Here is a 24,156-nt window from a genome sequence, read left to right as displayed (position 1 = left end):
GCGGTTGGCATCCAATTTGTTGCATTACTGCCACCTACTAGACTGGAGTTCAACCCCCTTATACTTTACTTAAAAAATAAAAAAGTACTAAACAAATACCCTACCATCTAACACTACTCACTAATTTCAAAATTATATAAAATAAAATGAACACCCCCCCCCTACTCCACTAATTAAATGTATTTATTCCTACCTCGGGACATTGCCACTTAACACATCCTGTAACTCTAAGTCTCGTACACCCAAATACCTCTCTGGGGATGCCACCACAACCTCCATTTTCGGAGACTTCCGATCCATCCCTGCAGTACAATTAATAACCATTGCTATAAATGCTAAAAATCCAATCTTACTGAAATTTATTTCACTTTTGGCCTATCCCTCTGTACTGGTATATCTTTACTACTCTCACCACTCCTCCCCTTACCCATCTTCCTCTACTTTCTTCACTGCCTCAGCATATGACAACTTCTGCTCTACTCTAACCCTGGAAACCTCAACCTGCCTCACTCGCACGGGACATTTCTGATCCCCAGCTCCATGGGCACCCCTAAAATTAACACATTCCACTACTTTCCCCAATACTACACATTCTTTTGTCTCATGCCCTTCTGCACATTTCAAACACCTTGGACCCTCCCTCCAACACACTGCTGCCACATAGGAACCTCCCTCCTACACACTGCTGCCACATGCCCATAAGCTTGACACCTGTAGCATCTTAATGTATTCGGCACATACGCTCGTACAGGATAACTTTTTATCCTAACTTCACATTATCAGGCAAAGACTCATCTTCAAAACTCAAGAACAATGACTCTTCTGTTTCCCCACTCTCGCCACTCTGCATCACATCAAACCTTGAGCATCACATACACCGGGAATCTTTCCCCTCAGCTGGTCAACGTTTATTTTTACTGCTACCCCAGTTATCACTCCATTCATTGGTTCTGTTTCTTGAGAACGAAACAATTCACTTTTCTTGCCCCCATTCATTTTACTTTGAGCGCATTCTTCCTCTGCCCAACAGAAACTATTATCACTAGACCACTTCTAGTTACCCTCACCGATTCCACATGACCCAACTCTTTTTTTTCACCCACCGTGAATCCACAAATGGATCGGCCAAAAGGCATGAGTCCACTTTTTCCATAAACTTCCCTCCTACTGTCACGGACTCTTGTTCATCCTGATCCCAGGTGCATACCTCCGTCTCCGATAATTTTACTACACCTACCACCTCCGATACTTCACCCTCATTCACTTCTTATTCTCCTCCTGTCTTCAGCTCCCTCTGCTTACACTTTCTACCATTCCTCTTTGACAACCCATCTTCCTTTTCCCACCATTTTTATCCGACTCAAGCTCACCCTCTTATTCTCTCACTCTTAGACCTCTTCTCTCTCTGTTTTTCCTCCATTCCTTCTCCGTTTTCCAAGTACACGTCTCCTTATGATAATACTGCCGCTCCACCCCTGACACTCATCTTGTACTTGCTTTCTTTAGGGACTCCATTTTCCCCTTCCGGAGTTCTGCTCGTGTCCTCAATAATGTGCCTACAACAGCGCAGCTGCTTTTCTCTTATTTGAGCCATAATATGGATTTGGTCTTTTACCATCTAGGGCTACTTAATTGTACAAATGAACTTTTAACAAGGCACACCTGTTCATTGAAATGCATTCCAGGTGGCTAGCTCATGAAGCTGATAGAGAGAATGCCAAGAGTGTGCAAAGCTGTCATCAAGGCAAAGGGAGGCTACTTTGAAGAATATCAAATATATTTTGATTTGTTTAACACTTATTTGGTTACTACATGATTCCATATGTGTTATTTCATAGTTTTGATGTCTTCACTATTATACAATGTGGAAAATAGTAAAAAATAAAGAAAATCCTTGAATGAGTTGGTGTGTCAACTTTTGACTGGTACTGTATATCAGGCTGATAGACTAGTGGAACAGCAGATAAGAGAAGTGTGATAGAAATAGCGGAGAACGTATAGGCTTACCATTGACATCTGGTAATGGCTGTGGAGAGGAGATGAAGGTAGCCTATGTATTGTCAGAGTTACTGCCTCATGTTACAGCAAAAGGAACATGATCAGTCCATGTAACTGTCGGAGCTGATAGCCTCTGCTCTCAGGACTGGTGTCATTCAACCAATTATTTCTACCCGATTAGCCACATGTCTCTTTCCACTGTCATCATTAAATTATCAGCCTGAATATATTGTATAAATCAACTCTGTGGAATATGTAGGCCTATTAAGAAATAAACTAACAATGTTTATCAAATAAACAAACTCAGTGCAGTCTTAATTTTGTTTTATGTTCTGTTCAGATCTCAAAGCAATACCATTTCTGGTTGAGAAATTGGGAACCGGTAGTTGTGTACACATGATGTCCATGTCCAATTGATACCTTTTTAAAATGTACATTATTGAGTTTTTTTATTTTTATTTAACCTTTATTTAACTAGGCAAGTCCGTTAAGAACATATTATTATTTACAATGATTGCCTACTAGAAGGCAAAAGGCCTCTTGCGGGGACTGAGGCTGGGATTTAAAAATAAATATATAGGACAAAACACACATCACGACAAGAGAGACAACACTACATAAAGAGAGACCTACTCAATCACTTTTTATAGCTACTGTTTACAGGCCTCCTGGGCTGTATACAGCGTTCCTCAATGAGTTCCCTGAATTCCTATTGGACCTTGTAGTCATGGCAGAAAATATTCAAATTTTTGGTGACTTTAATATTCACATGGAAAAGTCCTCAGACACACTCCAAAAGGATTTCGGAGCCATCATCGACTCAGTGGGTTTTGTCCAACATGTCTCTGGACCTACTCACTGCCACAGTCATACTCTGGACCTAGTTGTGTCCTGTAGAATAAATATCGGGCCACAATTTATTTACATCTGCAATCGCAACAAATAATCTGCTCAGACCCCAACCAAGGATCATCAAAAGCCGTGTTATAAATTCTCAGACAACCCAAAGATTCCTAGATGCCCTTCCACTCCCTCCACCTACCCAAGGACGTGAGAGTACAACCATCAGTTAACCACCCAACTGAGAAACTTAATTTAACCTTGCGTAATACCCTAGATGCAGTTGCACCCCCTAAAAACAAAAAATATTTGTCATAAGAAACTAGCTCCCTGGTATACAGAAAATATCAGAGCCCTGAAGCAAGCTTCCAGAAAAGTGGAACGGAAATGGCCCTACACCAAATTGAAAATCTTCCGATTTTCTTGGAAAGCCCTCACTGCTGCTCAAACATCCTATTTTTCTGACTTAATTGACGAAAGTAAGACCAATCCAAAATGTATTTTGATACTGTCGCAAAGCTAACTAAAAAGCAGCATTCCCCAAGAGAGGATGGCTTTCAAGTCAGCAGTGATAAATTCATGAACTTCTTTGACGCAAATTACGGACTCCTCTTTAAATCTGCATATTTCTCCAAAACTCAGTTGACCTGAGTCTGCACAACACTGCCAGGACCTAGGATCAAGGGAGACACTCAAGTTTTTTAATACTATATCTCTTGACACATTGATGAAAATAGTCATCGTCTCTAAACCTTCAAGCTGCATACTGGACCCTATTCCAACTAAACTACTGAAAGAGCTGCTTCCTGTGCTTGGTCCTCCTATGTTGAACATAATAAATGGCTCCCTATCCACCCTATCCACCAGATGTTTACCAACCTCTCTAAAAGCCTCTCTTGAAAAAGCCAAACCTTGACACAGAAAATATAAAAAACTATCGGCCTATATCAAGTCTCCATTGCTCTCAAACATTTTAGAAAAAGCTGTTGCGCAGCATCTCACTAGCTTCCTGAAGACAAAATATGTATACGAAATGCTTCAGTCTGGTTTTAGACCCCATTATTGCACCGAGACTTTACTCATGAAGGTGGTAAATTACCTTTTTAATGGCGTCAGACCAAGGCTCTCCATCTGTCCTCCTGCTCCTAGAACTTAGTGCTGCTTTTGATACCATCGATCACCACATTCTTTTGGAGCGATTGAAAACCCAAATTGGTCTATACGGACAAGTTCTGGCCTGGTTTAGGTCTTATCTGTCGGAAAGATATCAGTTTGTTTCTGTGGATGGTTTGTCCTCTGACAAATCAACTGTAAATTTCGGTGTTCCTCAAAGTTCCGTTTAGGACCACTATTGTTTTCACTATATATTTTACCTCTTGGTGATGTTATTCGGAAGCATAATGTTAACTTTCACTGCTATGCGGACGATACACAGCTGTACATTTCGATGAATCATGGTGAATCCCCAAAATTGCCCCCCCCTGGAAGCCTGTGTTTCAGACATAAGGAAGTGGATGAAGGCAAATGTTTTACTTTAAACTCGAACAAAACATAGATACTAGTTCTAGGTCCCAAGAAACTAAGAGATCTTCTGTTGGATCTGACAATTAATCTTGATGGTTGTACAGTCGTCTCAAAGAAAACTGTGAAGGACCTTGGCATTACTCTGGACCCTGATCTCTCTTTTGACAAACATATCAAGACTTTCAAGGACAGCTTTTTTCCATCTACGGAACATCACAAAAATCAGAAACTTTCCGTCTAAAAATGATGCATAAAAATTAATCCATGCTTTTGTCACTTCTTGATTAGACTACTGCAATGCTCTACTTTCTGGCTACCTGGATAAAGCACTAAATAAACTTCAGTTAGTGCTAAACATGGTTGCTAGAATCTTGACTAGAACCAAAAAATTTGATCATATTAGTCCTCTCATCTCTTCAGTAGGTCCTATGATTGAGTGTAGTCTTGCCCAGGGGTGTGAAGGTGAACTGAAAGGCACTGGAGCGACGAACCTCCTTGCTGTTTCTGCCTGGAGGGTTCCCCTCTCTCCACTGTGATTCTCTCTCTGCCTCTAACCCTATTACGTGGGCTGAGTCACTTGCTTACTTGTGCTCTTCCATGCCGTCCCTAGGAAGGGTGCGTAACTTGAGTGTGTTGAGACACTGTCGTGATCTTCCTGTCTGGGTTGGCGCCTCCCTCGGGTTCGTGCCGTGGGGGAGATCTTCGTGGACTATATTCGAGCTTGTCTCAGGGTAGCAAATTGGTGGTTGAAGATATCCCTCTAGTGGTGTGGGTGCTATGCTTTGGCAAAATGGGTGGGGTTATATCCTGCCTGGTTGGCCCTGTCCGGGGGTATAGTCGGACGGGCCACAGAGTCTCCCGACTCCTCCTGTCTCAGCCTCCAGTAATTATGCTGCAATAGTTTTTGTCGGGGGGCTAGGGTCAGTCTGTGAAATCTGGAGTATTTCTCCTGTCTTATACAGTGTTCAGTGTGAATTTAAGTATGCTCCGTCTAATTCTCACTCTCTCTTTCTCTTCTCAAGGAGGACCTGAGCCCTAGGACCATGCCTCAGGATGACCTGGCCTGATGACTCCTTGCTGTCCCCAGTCCACCTGGTAGTGCTGCTGCTCCAGTTTCAACCATTCTGCCTGCGGCTATGGAACCCTGACCTGTTCACCGGACGTGTTACCTTGTCCCGGACCTGCTGTTTTCGACTTTCTCTCTCTACCGCACCTGCTGTCTCTAACTCTGAATGATCGGCTATGAAAAGCCAACTGAGATTTATTCCTGAGGTGCTGACCTGTTGCACCCTCTACAACCACTGTGATTATAATTTTTTTGACCCTGCTGGTCATCTATGAACGTTTGAACATCTTGGCCATGTACTGTTATAATCTCCACCTGGCCCAGCCAGAAGAGGACTGGCCACTCCTCAGAGCCTGGTTCCTCTCAAGGTTTCTTCCTAGGTTGTCACTGTGGTTCTACATCTGCATTGCTTGCTGTTTGGGGTTTTAGGCTGGGTTTCTGTATAGCACTTTGTGACACCGGCTAATGTAAAAAGGGCTTTACAAATAGATTTGATTTGAACAAGACAACAACATAGCATGGCATCAACACATGAAAACACAGCACGGTAGCAACACAACATGGGAGTTTTTCCTAGCCACTGTGGTTCTACATCTGCATTGCTTGCTGTTTGGGGTTTTAGGCTGGGTTTCTGTATAGCACTTTGTGACACCGGCTAATGTAAAAAGGGCTTTACAAATAGATTTGATTTGAACAAGACAACAACATAGCATGGCATCAACACATGAAAACACAGCACGGTAGCAACACAACATGGCAGCACCACAACATTGTAGCAGTGCAAAACATGGTACAAACATTATTGGGCACAGACAACAGCACAAAGGGCAGGAATACAGCATGCAAAGCAGCCACAACTGTCAGTAAGAGTGTCCATGATTGAGTCTTTGAATGATTATATAAAGGAGAATTTGGTAGAAAGCTGGATTCTACATATAATTAATTCAGTACAACTCATTAGGATTCCAGCCAGCCCCATCCATAGACTGTAGTCAAAGATGTTCTAATCTGTGGCGGTTCCATTCTATCATAACTGTGCGGTGGAGTTTTTTTGCGTCAGCTGTATCTTAATTGCTGCATTCAAAACAGCTAGAAAATGGGCACTCAGAAAACTCTCGACTTTCAATGTGTTCATGACTTTCCGACCTGAAAATCATTGACGTCATGATTTGCCCTCTTTTTTCCCCCCGGGTTCCCAGTTGTCTTGAAAGCACCATTAATATGAACTTTATTGTTCCCAAACAGGAAGACATTGCACCAACACAGGTCGACGTGTCAGGAAACATTCAGTAGAAGTAAATGGGCTAAAGAAGCAGTTGGGAGACCAGTCTGCGAAAAATAAGAGTTTTATATTTTCAGAGTGAATTTGACAGATTCATATATAGTTATCATTGCGTTCCTGTGATGTTGACCAAATTCGAGACGAAGTCGGCCCGTGTGAAAGGTAACGTTACATTAGCAGCCTGTTAGCTAGCTAACGATGTTGCCCATGAAAATTGTTGTCATTTTTTTAGTGGTTAATTCATAAGACGAAGTTATTGATACGATTAGCAATGTCATGTCACTTTTTTTTATTTTTTATAATTCATGACTTAACGTTAGCTGCTACCAAGGAAACGTATGCTAGCTCAGCTAATGTTAACCAGCTAATGTTAGCAAGGTTAAGTTAACAAGTTAGCTAGCCAGTCAACACTTTCAGTTCATACCTCCGCTAGTTTTCAACCTCATTCATGTGATCTGCATGTGTATCATTGATGGTTTACTTGATTAAACTTTTGCCGTTCATTGGTGTCTAACTTACTAACGTTAATAAGCCAACTTTCTGAAAACATTTCTATTCCATAGGGCTGAGTTTCCACCCTAAACGGCCCTGGATCCTTGCTAGTCTTCACAATGGAGTCATCCAGTTGTGGGACTATCGGATGTGCACACTGATTGACAAGTTCGATGAGCATGATGGTAAAAATATGTTTTTCACATTTCTTAATTAGCATAAATGTAATTGACTTTGATTATTGATGATGATTGTGATTTTATTGTGAAGGACCTGTCAGAGGAATTGATTTCCACAAGCAACAGCCTCTGTTTGTGTCTGGAGGAGATGACTACAAAATCAAGGTTAGTCATTCATACACCCTCACATTCTCCTTCATACATGTTTTCATTGCAGAGAATACATTCTAAAACGTACTGGAAAACTGTGATGTCACTGCACCATTTACGATTGATCTCCCTTTACCAGGTGTGGAACTACAAGCTGCGGCGTTGCCTCTTCACTCTTCTTGGGCACCTGGACTACATCCGCACCACCTTCTTCCATCATGTGAGTCCTTATTTTTTCACTCTCAAAATGGCTAGCCTACATCCATTCTGTTGTCACTTACATGAAGACCCAACCTTTAAATGTCATGTTTATCCCATAGTTTCATGTTCTTGCATATAATTCCATATAGGCCTAATAATGCATTCTGAAATTAATTCCTTTCCTTTCTCCAGGAGTATCCATGGATTTTGAGTGCCTCAGATGACCAGACAATCCGTATCTGGAACTGGCAGTCCAGGACCTGTGTCTGGTAAGTCAGTGCCTGAGCCAAGTGTTGGCACCTCACGGAAACACTTGTGTCTTTGGTTTTTCTAATTGTAAATTCTTATGTAATTTCTGTGTTTCTGTCCTGCAGTGTACTGACAGGGCATAATCACTATGTGATGTGTGCTCAGTTCCACCCCTCTGAGGACCTAGTGGTGTCGGCCAGCCTGGACCAGACCGTGCGTGTGTGGGATATCTCCGGTGAGGGCGTGGGGATGGGACTCAGGGTTGAGGGTGGGCAGTGAGGTTTGGGGATGGGGCTGGGTGGTATGGAGTGGAAGGCGGAGACACGTCCTTAACCCCTCCTTCCTCTCCTTGTGGATAATTAATCTCTGGGCTTTTTGCAGAAACACCTCTCCTTAGTTGAGATGGACAGTTGAATAGAGTGAAAATTATAGTTTTAGAATAGGGAAAACTGATGAAGAGGGCCTAGTTATGAACAGAACTAAAGACCTTTCACTAAAGATTTGCAGAGGGGGTTAAAATGAGGTAAGAAAGGTAACACTAGGTGACGTGAGAAATATGGAGAGCGAGAATATGGGAGAGGTGTTTCTGTGCTTCTGCATGTTTTAATATCTACTTTTCTTTGGTGTGTCTTGCCTGTCTTTCTGTCATTCTTTCACTTTTCCCATTCACTGACCCATTTTAGGTCTCTAAGTGTCCTACCTCATTCTCAACACACACTACATGTAATCCTGTCACCAGGCTGTTGGCCATCACAATTGCACCCCTCAAATACCCCAAGTAAACTGTATTAGCCATCAGCTCTGTGCTACCACTCACTACTAACTGCTCTCATTGATGAGAAGAACACATACCTCACAAACGTCCTAATTAAGCAATAAGGCCCCAGGGGGTGTGGTATACAACCAATATACCACAGCAAAGGGTTCTTGTGCGCAACTAAGTGCCTGGACACAGCCCTTAGCTGTGGTAATTTGGCCATATACCACAAACCCCAGAGGTGCCTTATTACTATTATAAACTGGTTACCAATGTAATTAGTGCAGTAAAAATAAATGTCTTGTCATATCTGTGGTATACGGTCTGGCTGACAGCCATGGTATACTGTATCAATCAGCATTCAGGGCTCGAACCACCCAGTTTATAATAACTAATAAACCTGCACGATATAATGCTCAATCTGTGCAGCGCACAATGTCTCCATGGCACAGTCAGTAAGTAATACTGTAAGTAGCCATAACATCCCTGCTTTAGATTACTTTGACTGGTAAATGATAAGCTTGTTGGTCAGGAAGCATGAACTCTTGGCATGACAGAAACCTCACAGCAGCAGTAAGATGTTTTGTTTGTAGCAGTATCTAACCCAAGCATGGACTCAAATACTACTCACCCTCCTGACATTCAACGCCCCATCAGAGCACCTCTTTACAACCCCAACCACCACCTCCACCAGCCCATCGATCAAATCCACCTCTTCCCACTTCCGCTTGTCACCTGTCCCCATGCTCCCCCAGGAAACATCCACACCTGCACATGGGTTCCTAGTGCAGTTCTCCTTCATGAATCCCCTTCTTGATCCTGTTGGGTTATCTGTTCACCACGTGATTTCTCTGGGCTGGAGACACTGACGCAGCCTGTTTTCTCTAGATTAAGTGTGTGTTCTGACTCGAGTCCTGGGTGTCATCTCTTTTGTGATTTGATTAATTTAGGGCTGCCCAGACTGGAAAATTGTCTTGGTCTACCGAAGGTTGTCTCTTTAGACCAATTGTGGTTTTCCATATATAGACACCCTATGTGTTTTAATAAAATCAACTAAATATGCATTGAGCTTGTCTGATATCTGATGCGTTAAGCTCACTGTTTTCTAAAATAAGACACAAATGACTCGACCATCCTCCTCCCGCTCATATGGACTTTCGCAGATTCTGCCGTTACACTCCTGAAGTTGCTGGTAATAGGCTACATGAGGAGTTTGCAAACTTTTTTGTGTAGAATGCCAATTTCCCACCATTTCTACCGATCTGTGTGCCAGTTATGGTTTTCAAATGCCCATTTGTCTTTGTCGTGAGGTTAGTCAAAATGCTATCCAAATCTAAATGACAAATAACTTATAGTGCCAACTATGAAAAATAGCCAATAAAGCCAACAAACATTTCATGATACATTTCAGGATAAAAATAAATATCCTATAAATCACATTGGCTAGCACGGCCTGTCTGCAATGAACTTTAAACATTATATCAACAACTTGGGTCCAGCCTGAAACTCCTTGCAACATTGTATATCATATTCTGGGCCAGTTGTAGGCTATTTTTGCGAGGGATAAGAAGAAATCGGGTAGGCAGTTTTATGACGTTTCTACTGAATCAGAGCATGACATTTTTCACTCATGCTGAGTGGTTATCAAAAGGGGGAGGGGGTGTCAAATAATTCGAGGAATTATTGTCATTCTCAAAGCTCCACAGCTCATTAGTGGTGGTGCATTAAGCCAATCAGAAATACTATCAGATCCCCAAATGGGCACATTTTACACTGAAATCAAAACATGTGAACTTTTAAAGTGTTGGTCCCATGTTTCATGAGCTGAAATAAAAGATCCCGGAAATGTTGCATATGCACAAAAAGCTTATTTCTCTCATTTTGTGCACAAATTTGTTTACATCCCTGTTTGTGAACATTTCTCCTTTACCAAGATAATCCATCCAACTGACAGGTGTGGCATATCAAGAAGCTGATTAAACAGCATGATCATTTCACAGGTGCACCTTGTGCTGGGGACAATAAAAAGCCACGCCCATATTATGGCAAGAACAGCTCAAATAAGCGAAGAGAAACGACAGTCCATTATTTTTAAGGCATGAAGGCCAGTCAATCCAGAAAATGTCAAGAACCTTAAGTTTCTTCAAATGCACAAAAACCATCAAGCACTATGATGAAACTGTCTCTCATGAGGACTGCCACAGGGAATGAAGACCCAGAGTTACCTCTGCCTCAGAGGACAAGTTCATTAGAGTTAACAGCCTCAGAAATTGCAGCCCAAATAAATGCTTCACAGAGTTCAAGTAACGCGACACAGCTCAACATCAACTGTTCAGAAGAGACTGCGGAATCAGGTCTTCATGGTTGAATTGCTACAAAGAAACCACTCATAAAGGACAACAATAATAAGAGACTTGCTTGGGCCAAGAAACACGAGCAATGGACATTAGACCGGTGGAAATCTGTCCTTTGGTCTGATGAGGCCAAATTTGTGAGATGCAGAGTAGGTGAACGGATGCTCTCTGCATGTGTGGTTCCAACCTTGAAGCATGGAGGAGGTGGTGTGGGGGTACTTTGCTGTTGACGCTGTGTGATGTATTTAGAATTCAAGGCACACTTAACCAGCATGCTACCACAGCATTCTGCAGCAATACTCAGTCCCACTAAGCACAAGACAGATGGGATGATAATTTGTTTTTCAACAGGACATTGACCCAAAACACACCTCCATGTAAGGGCTATTTGACCAAGAAGGAGAGTGATGGAGTGCTGCATCAGATGACCACAATCACCTGACCTCAACCCTATTGAGATGGTTTGGGATGAGTTGGACCACAGAGGGAAGGAAAAGCAGCCAACAAGTGCTCAGCATATGTGGGAACTCCTTCAAGACTGTTGGAAAAGCATTCCAGGTGAAGGAGGTTGAGAGAATGCCAAGAGTGTACAAAGCTGTGACCTAGGTAAACAGTGGCTACTTTGAAGAATCTCAAATATAAAATATCTGTTAACACATTTTTGGTTTCTACATGATTCCATGTGTTATTTTATAGTTTTGATGTCTTCACTATTATTCTACAATATAGTACAAAATTAAATGAACCCTTGAATGCGTATGTGTCAACTTTTGACTGGTACTGCATCAATGGGGGAATTGACAGACAGTAGCAAACAATTAGTCTACCGCTCAACTTTTATTTGAATTTTAATTTTGAATTAAATTGTTCAACCAACAGCCTATCAACCAGTCGAATAATTTGGGTCAGCCCTAGATTAACTGTAATCCAATGATAGGAGAACTGTGACGCTCTTTGTGTTGTTGATTGATTAATCAACAATCATCTCAATGATTTTGATGTGCTAAATATGGTGATAGTGTTCCTCCTGAACTCGAGTTAGGACCACACCGAGAACACTGGTTGTGTCCTTGCTCTTCAGCGTGTGTGTGTGTGTGTGTGTGTTTTCAGTAATTCAACAGCTACATTTGTGTGTTAGTATGATCAGAAACCACTATCTTTGCCTTTTGTTGATGGTATCTATTTTAGAGTGTATTAATGTATCATGTTCTTTCTCCCTGACCTGTATCTGTGTGCCCCTGTGTAACACGTATATGGATCCCCCTTGTGCGTGGTGCTATGCATGTTGGTTCCAGGTCTGAGGAAGAAGAACCTCTCTCCCGGGGCCGTGGAAACTGATGTGCGAGGCATCTCTGGTGTCGATCTGTTCGGAGCATCCGATGCCGTTGTCAAACACGTGCTCGAGGTTAGTCTGTTTTGAGTCTCTCTGTAAGACATTGCTGTCTATTAATGGTACTTTAGTTGTGAGCACTGAGCAGGTCACTGAAATGAACAGTAATGTTATTGGTAGGCCCAGGAGTTTGTGCTTATTAAGATAAAGTCTTGGCCAGTTGTGAGCCATGTGAGTTTCCCTCTCTCCCTGCAGGGTCACGATCGTGGGGTCAACTGGGCCGCCTTCCATCCCACCATGCCCCTCATCGTCTCAGGGGCTGACGACCGGCAGGTCAAGATCTGGAGGATGAACGGTAAGTAGAATGGGTCATTCCATGAAATTCTTGCAATTCAATACATTCATTTAAAAAAATATATGAATAAAGACTTGCTAAACTGCCAAAATTCGGTATTTCGACATGTCCCTCTGTGCACCCTCTATGACATAGCAACATTAACAATCGTAATATTAAACATTCATGAAAATACAAGTGTCTCATATCATTTTAAAAGCTTAATGTCTTGTTAATCCAACTGCGTTGTCAGATTTCAAAAAGGCTTTACAGCGAAAGCATACCATGCGATTATCTGACAGCTCCCCGCTTACACCAGCATTAAAAACATTTTTCAAACCAGCAGAGGTGCCACATAAATTAGAAATGACGCTAAAATAAATCACTTCACTTTGAAGATCATCCTCTGTTTGCAATCCCACGGGTACCAGCTACACAACAAATGGTCGTTTTGTTTGATAAAGTACTTCTTTACATCCCAAAAAAGTAAGTTTAACTGGCGCGTTTGATTCAGTAATCTACTCGTTCAACATGCAGACGAAGGAATCCCAAAAGTTACCGGTAAACTTCTTCCAAACAAGTCAAACAACGTTTCTAATCAATGCTCAGGTACCCTAATATGTAAATAAACGATAGAATTTAAGACAGAATCTAGTATGTTCAAAACCAGAGATAAATAACAGAAGTGCGCGCCCTCATTCACGCGCGCCACAAGACTAGAGTCCTGATGAGAGACATTGAAAAACTATAATTACTTGCTCATTTTTAAAAAAAACAAGCCTGAAACCCTTTCTAGAGACTGTTGACATCTAGTGGAAGCCATAGGAACTGCAATCTGGGAGATATTTATTTGTATATCCCCATAGACTAGCATTGAAATGGCCTGTGACCTAAAAGAAAAAATCTGGATGGATTTTCCTCGGTTTTCACCTGCCATATCAGTTCGGTTATACTCACAGACATTATTTTAACAGTTTTAGAAACTTCAGACTTTTCTATCCAATGCTACCAATTATATGCATATCCGAGCTTCTGGGCCTGAGTAGAAGGCAGTTTAACAATTGAAATGCTAATCCTTTGCACATGAACGCTCATTCATTAGGGAACAATTGCAATCTCTCTATCTATATATATATATATATATAAATAAACGCTCAGTGTGTCGTCTGGATCGCTGGTGAAAAGTTTGTTTCAGTTGGAGAGTTTTGTCCTCTCTCTCTCTCTGTCTTGGTTAGAGGGGTTAGAGGGGATAGTGACATTAATTCATTTGTTATAGAATGGATGTTTCGGCGGTTGTCGTTCTTCGCGTTCAATGATACCGAATTCCTAGCTGCAGACTAGTAATTAATATCAAAGACTTGTTCTTATTCTGTTAGTATCGATAGTCTAAGAGTTTAACCACGTGGTATGGTTAAAAGATTGGTCTACAACTTTCGTCCTCTCCTAATGGAGAAAAACATGGTCTGCTGATAATTTCTCAAAGTTGGTTTTTATTTGGGAATTGCAGAAAAGGGCTGTCCCAGGATGCCTGACCCCAACTGGGCTCAGGGGCAGTCCTCTCCAATTCCCTTTTTGAGTTTTCCTTCATTAAACAGTCCAAAATCACATTGTACAATTGTGTAAACAGTATCATACTCACTCATTCCTCTTATACAACAATTAGATGTAAACCTCATATCGGAGACTATTATGTAAACAGCGTTATGGTAATGTGGCCACACCGTCTCCCATAAGCTTCCCCAAGTTGTAACAAACGGACCAGTTCGTAGCTGGTTTCTTCACCGATCTTTTATACTTTCTCCGGAACATGAAATTTGTTTGTACCTCAAGTTCTGTGAGGTGAAAGAAATTCCTTTGTTCTCTATGAAAATTGACTCTCTCTAGACCGTGTGTCCATGAGGAGATCCTCAGGAATTTACGACGTCTCTCTGACCACAGCAGCCTAGTTGAAGGGGGAGGCAGGGAGAGGGGGATGGGGCTTGCTATACCCAAAGAGGGCAATGTCATGACAATCCACAGTTTTTATGTGAGTAAAGTCATACCGTATAAAAATACGAATCACGTCAGCTGCGATGGAAACAGGAAGTTTCTGTACAATTGGTTTTTTAATGCTGACAGAATTTGTTCGTTAGACATAGTGGGATCTTTTTGTGTCTGTCTGTAAAGTGAATTATGCGAGAAATGGCGGTGGAAACTTCGATAATAATCATCATATCGAAGTAAACTTGGAGTCACGATAATAAGGTGTGTGTGTGGTCCTCCCACCACAACTTGGGAAACCATTCAGTTGTGAAAGTGCACAGTAATGTTGATGCTCCTTTCCACAAAATATATAGGGTCTTATTCTGGTGACATGATGATCGATGTTTGACTAATATTCTCACGCTTATCCATAATAATCTCATGTTGACTAGACTACCCGCACCGTATCTGCGAGCTGTTGACTTGTGCGCACGTGTGAAGACTAGAGTAGTCATATTTGCTATTTAATGCAACAATTGAAAATGCGACGGAAACATTGAACTTTTGAATTTTATTTGGTACATGAAAACTTAAGCCAACATTTTTTTTTTGTGTGCACCTCTTCATCACACACCTATTTTTATCCTCAACAAGTCAGTTTGGTGAAAACACTACAACATTTCTTTATGTGGATTCTAGAATATTCGCATGAAACTGTCGCTAATTGGATGGAAACCTAGCTACTGTAAAGCCAGTTATTTTGTTGCGTTGACAGTCATTTCTGAACATTTATTTCATGTGATTCATTGGTAAAACAAGGTACAGGTTGTCTTTTTAAGGTCAACCCTCTTACATAACCTGAAATCTTGTTTTAATGAGGTGAAACTATTCAGTTTTTAACAATAAAAAAATTTAAAAAACATTGAACATCTAATAGTCAAATCACACTGTAAAATCAGGTGAGCTGATTACTCTTTTTGGCCATTTTCTGTTTTGTGGTGGAAGACTTGAGTGGGTTGAGCATAACACGTCAACCCTGTTACCCAAAGATGGGCTAGAATTTTTTTGAGCAATTTCATATTTTTTGGGACGCTTTCATTGAATTGTCCCTCACTGTTGCACACAAGAAGCGTCCATTCACCCTGTTACTTTATTTGACACTTAATAGGCACTTACTATCGTCATTTTTATTATTTATCATCTTGAGATGGGAAGACATGTTTTTTTATTAAGTTGAACATGTGTTCTTTATGCATGAAGGGTTGTGTTAGTGTAAAAAATAAATATCTAAAAAGGGACTCATTTCATGGAACAACCCAGATAATGAATTGTCTTCACTATGTACGTGTTTATGAACTGCAGATGATACTTTTTTTAAATAAAGGTACAGTGCTATTTAAAGAACATACTTGGTTGCTGATTTAAAAAATAAAAAATTATCCTTAAGATCCTAGCAATTTTCTAACTTGATTTGTCTTACTTTCTCCCCTTCCCCAGAGTCCAAGGCATGGGAACTGGACACCTGCAGGGGCCACTACAACAACGTGTCCTGTGCTGTCTTCCACCCCCGCCAGGAGCTCATCTTGTCCAACTCTGAGGACAAGAGTATCCGTGTGTGGGACATGTCCAAAAGGACCGGTGTCCAGACCTTCCGCAGGGACCACGACCGCTTCTGGGTGCTGGGGGCTCACCCCAACCTCAATCTATTTGCTGCTGGTAAGTGACTTACACATAATGATAACATTATGGGGCTTTTTAATGTGCTCGAAGTAGATTACATTGTAAGGCGGTTGGATCTGATAGTCTTAAGTCTATTGCTGCCCTTCATTTCACTGTCTTTCAGTGACCGTGTGTTGGAGGCATTTGTTAATTAGAAGTGGAGTGTGTAACCAGGCTGTTTGTCCTCCAGGTCATGACAGTGGTATGCTGGTGTTTAAGCTGGAGCGTGAGCGTCCGGCCTATGCTGTGTACGGCAACATGCTCTACTATGTCAAGGACCGCTTCCTGCGCCAGCTCGACTTTAACAGTAGCAAGGACACCGCTGTCATGCAGCTGCGCAGGTGTGTGTGTGCGTATGCATGCTCATTTAATACTGCAGAGTCTTTACTGTCCTAAAACTGAGTTCTGAAGGATGAGTGAATGCTGCCGTTTTGTAAAAGAATGCGAGAGGTCAGCTGGTTTTGTCATTATATGGAATCTAACCATGTTCTGTTTTTCTACTAGTGGGTCAAAGTTCCCAGTGTTCAGCATGTCTTACAACCCCGCAGAGAATGCTGTCTTGCTCTGCACTGTGAGTCTCGCTCTTAAAAATAAGTGCATACACATAATAGGTTATACAGTACAGTCGTGGCCAAAAGTTTTGAGAATTACACAAATATTAATTTTCACAAAGTCTGCTGCCTCAGTTTGTATGATGGCAATTTGCATATACTCCAGAATGTTATGAAGAGTGATCAGATGAAGAAAAAAAAAAGTCCCTCTTTGCAATGCAAGTGAACTGAATCCCCAAAAAACATTTCCACTACATTTCAGCCACAAAAGGACCAGCTGACATCATGTCAGTGATTCTCTCGTTAATACAGGTGTGAGTGTTGATGAGGACAAGGCTGGAGATCACTCTGTCATGCTGATTGAGTTTGAATAACAGACGAAGCTGAAAAAGGAGGGTGGTGCTTAGAATCATTGTTCTTCCTCTGTCAAACATGGATACCTGCAAGGAAACACGTGCCGTCATCATTGCTTTGCACAAAAAGGGCTTCCCAGGCAAGGATATTGCTGCCAGTAAGATTGCACCTAAATCAACCATTTATCAGATCATCAAGAACTTCAAGGAGAGCGGTTCAATTGTTGTGAAGAAGGCTTCAGGGCGCCCAAGAAAGTCTAGCAAGCGCCAGGACCGTCTCCTAAAGTTGATTCCGCTGCGGGATCGGGGCACCACCAGTACAGAGCTTGCTCAGGAATGGCAGCAGGCAGGTGTGAGTGCATCTGCACGCACAATGAGGCAAAGACTTTTGGAGGATGGCCTGGTTTCAAGAAGGGCAGCAAAGAAGCCCCTTCTCTCTAGGAAAAACATCAGGGACAGACTGATATTCTGCAAAAGGTACATGGATTGGACTGCTGAGTACTGGGGTAAAGTCATTTTCTCTGATGAATCCCCTTTCCGATTGTTTTGGGCATCTGGAAAAAAGCTTGTCCGGAGAAGACAAGGTGAGCGCTACCATCAGTCCTGTGTCATGCCAACAGTAAAGCATCCTGAGACATTCATGTGTGGGGTTGCTTCTCAGCCAAGGGAGTGGGCTGACTCACAATTTTGCCTAAGAACACAGCCATGAATAAAGAATGGTACCAACACATCCTCTGAGAGCAACTTCTCCCAACCATCCAGGAACAGTTTGGTGACTAACAATGCCCTTTCCAGCATGATGGAGCACCTTGCCATAAGGCAAAAGTGATAGCTAAGTGGCTCGTGGAACAAAACATCAATATTTTGGGTCCATGGCTAGGAAACTCCCCAGACCTTAATCCCATTGAGAATTTGTGGTCAATCCTCAAGAGGCAGGTGGACAAACAAAAACCCACAAATTCTGACAAACTCCAAGCATGGATGATGCAAGAATGGGCTGCCATCAGTCAGGATGTGGCCCAGAAGTTAATTGACAGCATGCCAGGGCGGATTGCAGAGGTCTTGAAAAAGAAGGGTTAACACTACAAATATTGACTCTTTGCATCAACTTCATGTTATTGTCAATAAAAGCCTTTGACACTTATGAAATGTTTGTAATTATACTTCAGTATTCCATAGTAACATCTGACAAAAATATCTAAAGACACTGAAGCAGCAAACTTTGGAAATTAATATTTGTCATTCTCAAAAATTTTGGCCACGACTGTACACACACACTCAATTTAGACACCGTTTCTTTAGTTGTTGAAAATGTAATGCTGTGTCTTGCTCTTGCAGAGGGCAACCAACCTGGAGAACAGCACCTATGACCTGTATGCCATTCCCAAAGAGAGCGACTCTCAGAACCCAGATGGTAAAGCGGCACCCTTATTCTCTTTTATAGCGAGACAACATCTGTGAAGTGTCAATGTAATTCCAGTTTCATATCCTGTTCATTCTTTCTCCCCCGCCTGCAGCTCCTGAGGGGAAGAGGTCCTCTGGTCTGACTGCAGTCTGGGTCGCAAGGAACAGGTTTGCTGTTCTGGACCGCATGCATTCTGTAAGTGTGTGTGCACATTATTAAATTGTATTTGTAATTTCTGGGCCAATGGCTGTAGTTATTCTAAATATGGGTATGGTACATTTTGAGTGGTCAGAGGATGACTATAATAACCCTGCTCTCCCTCCAGCTGCTAATCAAGAACCTGAAGAATGAGATTGTGAAGAAGGTGCAGGTGCCCAGCTGTGAGGAGATATTTTACGCCGGGACAGGCTCCCTGCTGCTGCGCGACGCAGATGGGGTCACCCTCTTCGACGTGCAGCAGAAACGCTCGCTGGCCACCGTGAAGATCGCCAAGGTCAAGTATGTGGTGTGGAGTGCTGACACCAGCCACGTGGCCCTGCTGGCTAAACACGGTACGTACTGTACACTCTAAACACACTCAGATCCAATATCAGGATTACACTCTTATCTGTCCTCTACTTTCTCTACAGCTTGGCTGTCAAGGTTTTGGGCCCTCTTGCTGTTTTTAAACTTACCACGATTCACTCTCTATAGCTGTTGTCAACAATGTATCCTAGATTTACACCCTTTTTAGCTGTTCCCTCGCTCTCTAGTACCCCAGATTTACCTGCTGTTAAATTTGTTGATAAATCTCTGCTTTCCTCTGCAGCAATTATGATCTGCAACAGGAAGCTGGAGAGTCTGTGCAACATCCATGAGAACATCCGTGTGAAGAGTGGAGCCTGGGACGAGAGTGGCGTCTTCATTTACACCACATCTAACCACATTAAATACGCCCTCACCTCAGGGTAATGCACAAGACGCCACTATTGCACACTTTATTCAGAGTATATTCGAAGTACAGTATATTGATTCATTCCCTTCCTAGTCCTTTTTGAACATACTGGAATATGAAAGCTGTTTACTCCTTCAGTGATGCGTTTGAGAGACGAGGGGAGTATCCAACTTTTCTTATCACACTCTACTCTTGTCTGTAGTGATCATGGTATCATCCGGACTCTGGACCTGCCCATCTACGTGACCCGGGTCAGAGGCAACAGCGTCTACTGTCTTGACCGTGAGTGCAGGCCCCGTGTGCTGACCATCGACCCCACGGAGTACCGCTTCAAACTGGCCCTGGTCAACCGCAAATATGAAGAGGTGAGAACGATCCAATTCAGTGCTCCTATCTCTTAGAGTTAACATGGTCATCTCTTTTTCTTTTAGACTGACTTTGTGACCCCTGACCTTTGTCTCCTCCAGGTTTTGCACATGGTGCGTAACGCCAAGCTGGTTGGCCAGTCCATCATCTCCTACCTGCAGAAGAAGGGTTACCCTGAGGTAGCCCTGCACTTTGTCAAGGATGAGAAGACCCGCTTCACTCTAGCTCTGGAGTGTGGCAACATTGAAGTGAGTTTGAGACCCCAGGTTTCATTGGGAATCTCTTGAGATCATCTGTGTGAAACACTGTGTGATGTAATTTTTCCTTTGTGTCTGTAGGTGGCGTTGGAGGCTGCCAAGGCTCTGGATGAGAGGGGCTGCTGGGAGCGGCTGGGCGAGGCTGCGCTGCTGCAGGGTCACCACCAGGTCGTGGAGATGTGCTACCAGAGGACCAAGAACTTCGACAAGCTCACCTTCCTCTACCTCATCACTGGTAACCTGGCCAAGCTCCGCAAGATGATGAAGATCGGTAAGAGATTAATTTGTTGTTTTTGTCTTTTGTTTGACTGACGGTGTGTTTGTCAGTTGTATGACAGACGTCTGTGTGGTGTTGCAGCTGAGATCAGGAAGGACATGAGTGGACACTACCAGGGTGCTCTGTATCTGGGGGACGTCAGCGAGAGAGTTCGCATACTGAAGAACTGTGGCCAGAGTGAGTCCCCCTTAATTCACAAACACCTCAATCTCTCTCCCACTCTCTTGACATTTCTGACACAACTCTTGTTTCTGGTGCTTTTGGTCTAAACTGCTTGTCTGTAACTCTGATCTCTGTGTGGCTGTCTTCCATATGTAGAGTCACTGGCATATTTGACTGCTGCTACCCACGGGATGGACGAAGAGGCAGAATCCCTGAAAGAGACATTTGACCTGGAGAAGGAGACTGTCCCTGAGGTGGACCTCAATGCCCAGCTGCTGCAGCCACCACCACCTATCAACCCCCTGGATACCAACTGGCCCCTGCTTACTGTGTCCAAGGGCTTCTTTGAGGGAGCCATTGCAGCCAAAGGTGAGTGAGTCCTCAGCCCTGACACTCCATACACTCATTTGAGTTTAGATGTAATGTTTAGATGCAATGGTGATGTAATGTGCCATGTCAGCATGGCGTGTATTAAGTTGAAAATGTTTTTATGTTGGAGTGGGAAGTGGTCAGAGTACTTGTTGTGTAGAGATGTTAAATGTGTTTTTTTGGTTTTGTTGTGTGTGATTCAGGGAAGGCTGGTCAGATGGCTGCAGACATGGATGTTGATGCCCCAGGAGGAGAGGGCTGGGGAGAGGATGCAGAGCTTCAGCTGGATGAGGGTGAGTCAGTCAGAAAGTAGAGACATCTGATGGACCCTGCCTGTTACTCCATCTCTTCCTATGTTCATCTCATTTCTCTTCTCTGTTTCCATCAGATGGCTTCATGGATGCCCAGGATGGATTAGGAGAGGAAGGAGGTGCAGCGAAGGAGGAAGGAGGAGGTTGGGAGGTGGAGGAAGATCTGGACCTTCCTCCAGAGCTGGTGAGATGATTCACTATTCTTTTACATCAGTTCTGTCTTTACAATTTGGCTTAAGGAATGCAAATCATAGCAGGAATGATGACATGTCAGTTTGAGAATGTTTATTTTCTCTACCACTAGGAGTTGTCAGCTGGCTCTGGAGGAGGGGCTGAAGATGGTTTCTTTGTCCCGCCCACTAAGGGCATGAGCCCCACACAGCTGTGGTGCAACAACTCCCAGCTCCCTGTGGACCACGTCCTGGCAGGCTCATTTGAGACCGCCATGAGGGTAAGCTTACACACACACGCGCACACACACACATTCTATACAGGTTTATACTTTAGTACAAAGTCTCTCTCTTCCTCTACTTTTCAGTTACTCCATGACCAGGTTGGGGTGGTGCAGTTTGGGCCCTATAAGCAGCTGTTCATGCAGACTCTGTCCCGTGGGCGGACCTGCTACCTGGGCCTGCCTTCTCTACCCTGCCTGCGTGGCAACCCCCAGAGGAACTGGAAGGACTGTGGGACCAAGCAAGGGCTGCCTGCTGTGGGTCTTCGTCTTTCTGACCTCATCGCCCGCCTGCAGCAGTGCTACCAGCTCACCACTGCCGGCCGCTTTGAGGAGGCCGTTGAACGCTTCCGCGCCATCCTGCTGTCTGTGCCACTGCTGGTGGTCGACAACAAGCAGGAGATCGCAGAGGTATGCAGACTTGTTTTAGAGTGAAATGATTTCATTGCGGTCAATGTTATTTACTGTGGTTAATCAAGTGTGGGCCGGATGGTAGTTGGTGGTGGTTACCTGATTTGAGGTTACTGTCTCTCTTAGGCTCAGCAGCTGATTACAATCTGCAGAGAATACATTGTTGGCCTCACCATGGAAACAGAAAGGAAGAAGTTGCCTAAAGAGACATTGGACCAGCAGAAGAGGCTGTGTGAGGTATTGTCATTGTTTCTCTACTTCCCATCTCAACCGTTAAGTCTCTAATCATAAGAGTTTACTACCCAGTAGTCTTTTAATTATTGTGTTTGATATTTTCAGATGGCAGCTTACTTCACCCACTGCAGTCTCCAGCCAGTCCACATGGTCCTGGTATTACGTACGGCACTAAATCTGTTCTTCAAACTGAAGAACTTCAAGACAGCTGCCAGTTTTGCCCGTCGCTTGCTTGAACTAGGGCCCAAACCAGAGGTGGCACAGCAGGTAACAATCTAACTGTTTGTCTGTATATAAATGTAATTATTTCCATATTGTCACTTTTACCATCTCTATCGCTGTCTTTTAGACACGCAAGATCTTGGCAGCATGCGAGAAGACGCTGACAGATGCTCACCAGCTGAACTACGACCCCCACAATCCATTTGACCTGTGCGCTGCCTCCTACACGCCCCTATACCGTGGACGCCCCGTGGAGAAGTGCCCTCTGTCTGGGGCCTGCTACTGCCCCCCCTACAAAGGCCAGGTCTGCAGGGTCACACAGGTCAGTCAAGAGAACTGCTGTACTGTGTTATGTACACAAAGCCCCTCCTATTTAGAAGTGTCCCGCTTTTATGTAAATGTTGTATTAATTGCTTTGTCAGTATTTAAACAGAGTTTAGACATCACCTTCCCCGTGATATCTTTGACCCTTGAACCTTATTTCCAAGGTGACGGAGATCGGAAAAGATGTGATTGGTCTGCGTGTCAGTCCCCTGCAGTTCCGTTAGAGGACACGAAGAGGACCAGGGAAGAACGACATTGATCCGTTCAGAGAAACACATCCACACTTTATTCTATATATACAGTTTTTCTCACTAGGTTTGGAGAGAACAAAACTTGATTGATGCGAGAGAATGCTTGCTAGGATGACATGTGACTTATTGGTGAGAATGTTATTAAGCATTTACATTTGATTGTCTGCTTTACCTTTCCTGTAATGCTGTACGTCATCTCTGCTCCAACGATTGAGAATTGTAGTTTTATTAGAACCCTACTAACCATCCCTGTTGGTGTATACAAGTCAGAAAGAGACCATCACTGCTTTGTGTAACTCGTTAAATAAAATTGTGTGCACCATTCTTTAATTCCACAAGTATGATTCTAGCTTGTTTTAAGTCCTAGTTATTCCTTTTTTTCCCAGAGTACAGGTTTAATCATTAACTCTACTCATGTAGGAATAATTGCCATTGTAACATTTTGACAAACCATCTTGCAGTTTGCTTTTGAACACAGAAGTTTGTTGTAAATTTCCTTCAGAACAAACTTCCTTTAGATTTTCTAAAGTGCCTGTCCTATATCTCAGAGATGTCAAAGATCAGGGAACTTTTAACATGTATTTATCCCCTTGTTTTAGGCACTAAACTATCTCCATGTACATCCATTCAAGAGACGTGTGTGTCCTAGAGCAAAACAGAAAGAATGACGGTTGTGAGCTACAGTGGAGCAAAAAAGTATTTAGTCAGCCACCAATTGTGCAAGTTCTCCCACTTAAAGATGAGGCCTGTAATTTTCATCATAGGTACACTTCAACTATGACAGACAAAATAAGAAAAAACAAATCCAGAAAATCACATTGTAGGATTTTTAATGTATTTA

General features: G+C 42.9%; 1 protein-coding gene and 1 long non-coding RNA gene across 2 annotated transcripts; one reads left to right on the top strand and one right to left on the bottom strand.

The window, feature by feature from the left end:
- Positions 1 to 448: 448 nt before the first annotated feature.
- On the bottom strand, positions 449 to 809 carry LOC149982123 (uncharacterized). Its single transcript, XR_016482620.1, has 2 exons — positions 669 to 809; positions 449 to 636 (listed from the first exon to the last, which is right to left on the bottom strand). It is a non-coding gene; the product is annotated as an uncharacterized LOC149982123 (long non-coding RNA).
- Positions 810 to 6,377: 5,568 nt separating this feature from the next.
- On the top strand, positions 6,378 to 23,645 carry LOC110530568 (coatomer subunit alpha). The gene is made up of 28 exons (XM_021613759.3): positions 6,378 to 6,872; positions 7,274 to 7,387; positions 7,473 to 7,546; positions 7,671 to 7,751; positions 7,925 to 8,001; positions 8,107 to 8,216; positions 12,388 to 12,497; positions 12,678 to 12,777; positions 16,216 to 16,434; positions 16,628 to 16,778; positions 16,942 to 17,008; positions 18,680 to 18,755; positions 18,859 to 18,941; positions 19,072 to 19,297; positions 19,555 to 19,693; positions 19,883 to 20,045; positions 20,148 to 20,294; positions 20,385 to 20,574; positions 20,662 to 20,757; positions 20,899 to 21,111; positions 21,315 to 21,404; positions 21,500 to 21,606; positions 21,727 to 21,873; positions 21,961 to 22,284; positions 22,411 to 22,521; positions 22,624 to 22,785; positions 22,868 to 23,062; positions 23,229 to 23,645. Exons 1-28 carry the CDS (start codon positions 6,833 to 6,835, stop codon positions 23,286 to 23,288), a joined length of 3,672 nt encoding a protein of 1,223 aa, XP_021469434.1. The 5' UTR covers positions 6,378 to 6,832; the 3' UTR covers positions 23,289 to 23,645.
- Positions 23,646 to 24,156: the final 511 nt, after the last annotated feature.

This window comes from Oncorhynchus mykiss, chromosome 8 (genome assembly GCF_057628025.1).
Source record: "Oncorhynchus mykiss isolate SJ-2025 chromosome 8, ASM5762802v1, whole genome shotgun sequence".
Lineage (NCBI taxonomy): Eukaryota > Metazoa > Chordata > Actinopteri > Salmoniformes > Salmonidae > Oncorhynchus > Oncorhynchus mykiss.
The sequence above is the reverse complement of the archived record's forward strand: the minus strand, read 5'-3'. Positions and strand labels throughout refer to the sequence as shown.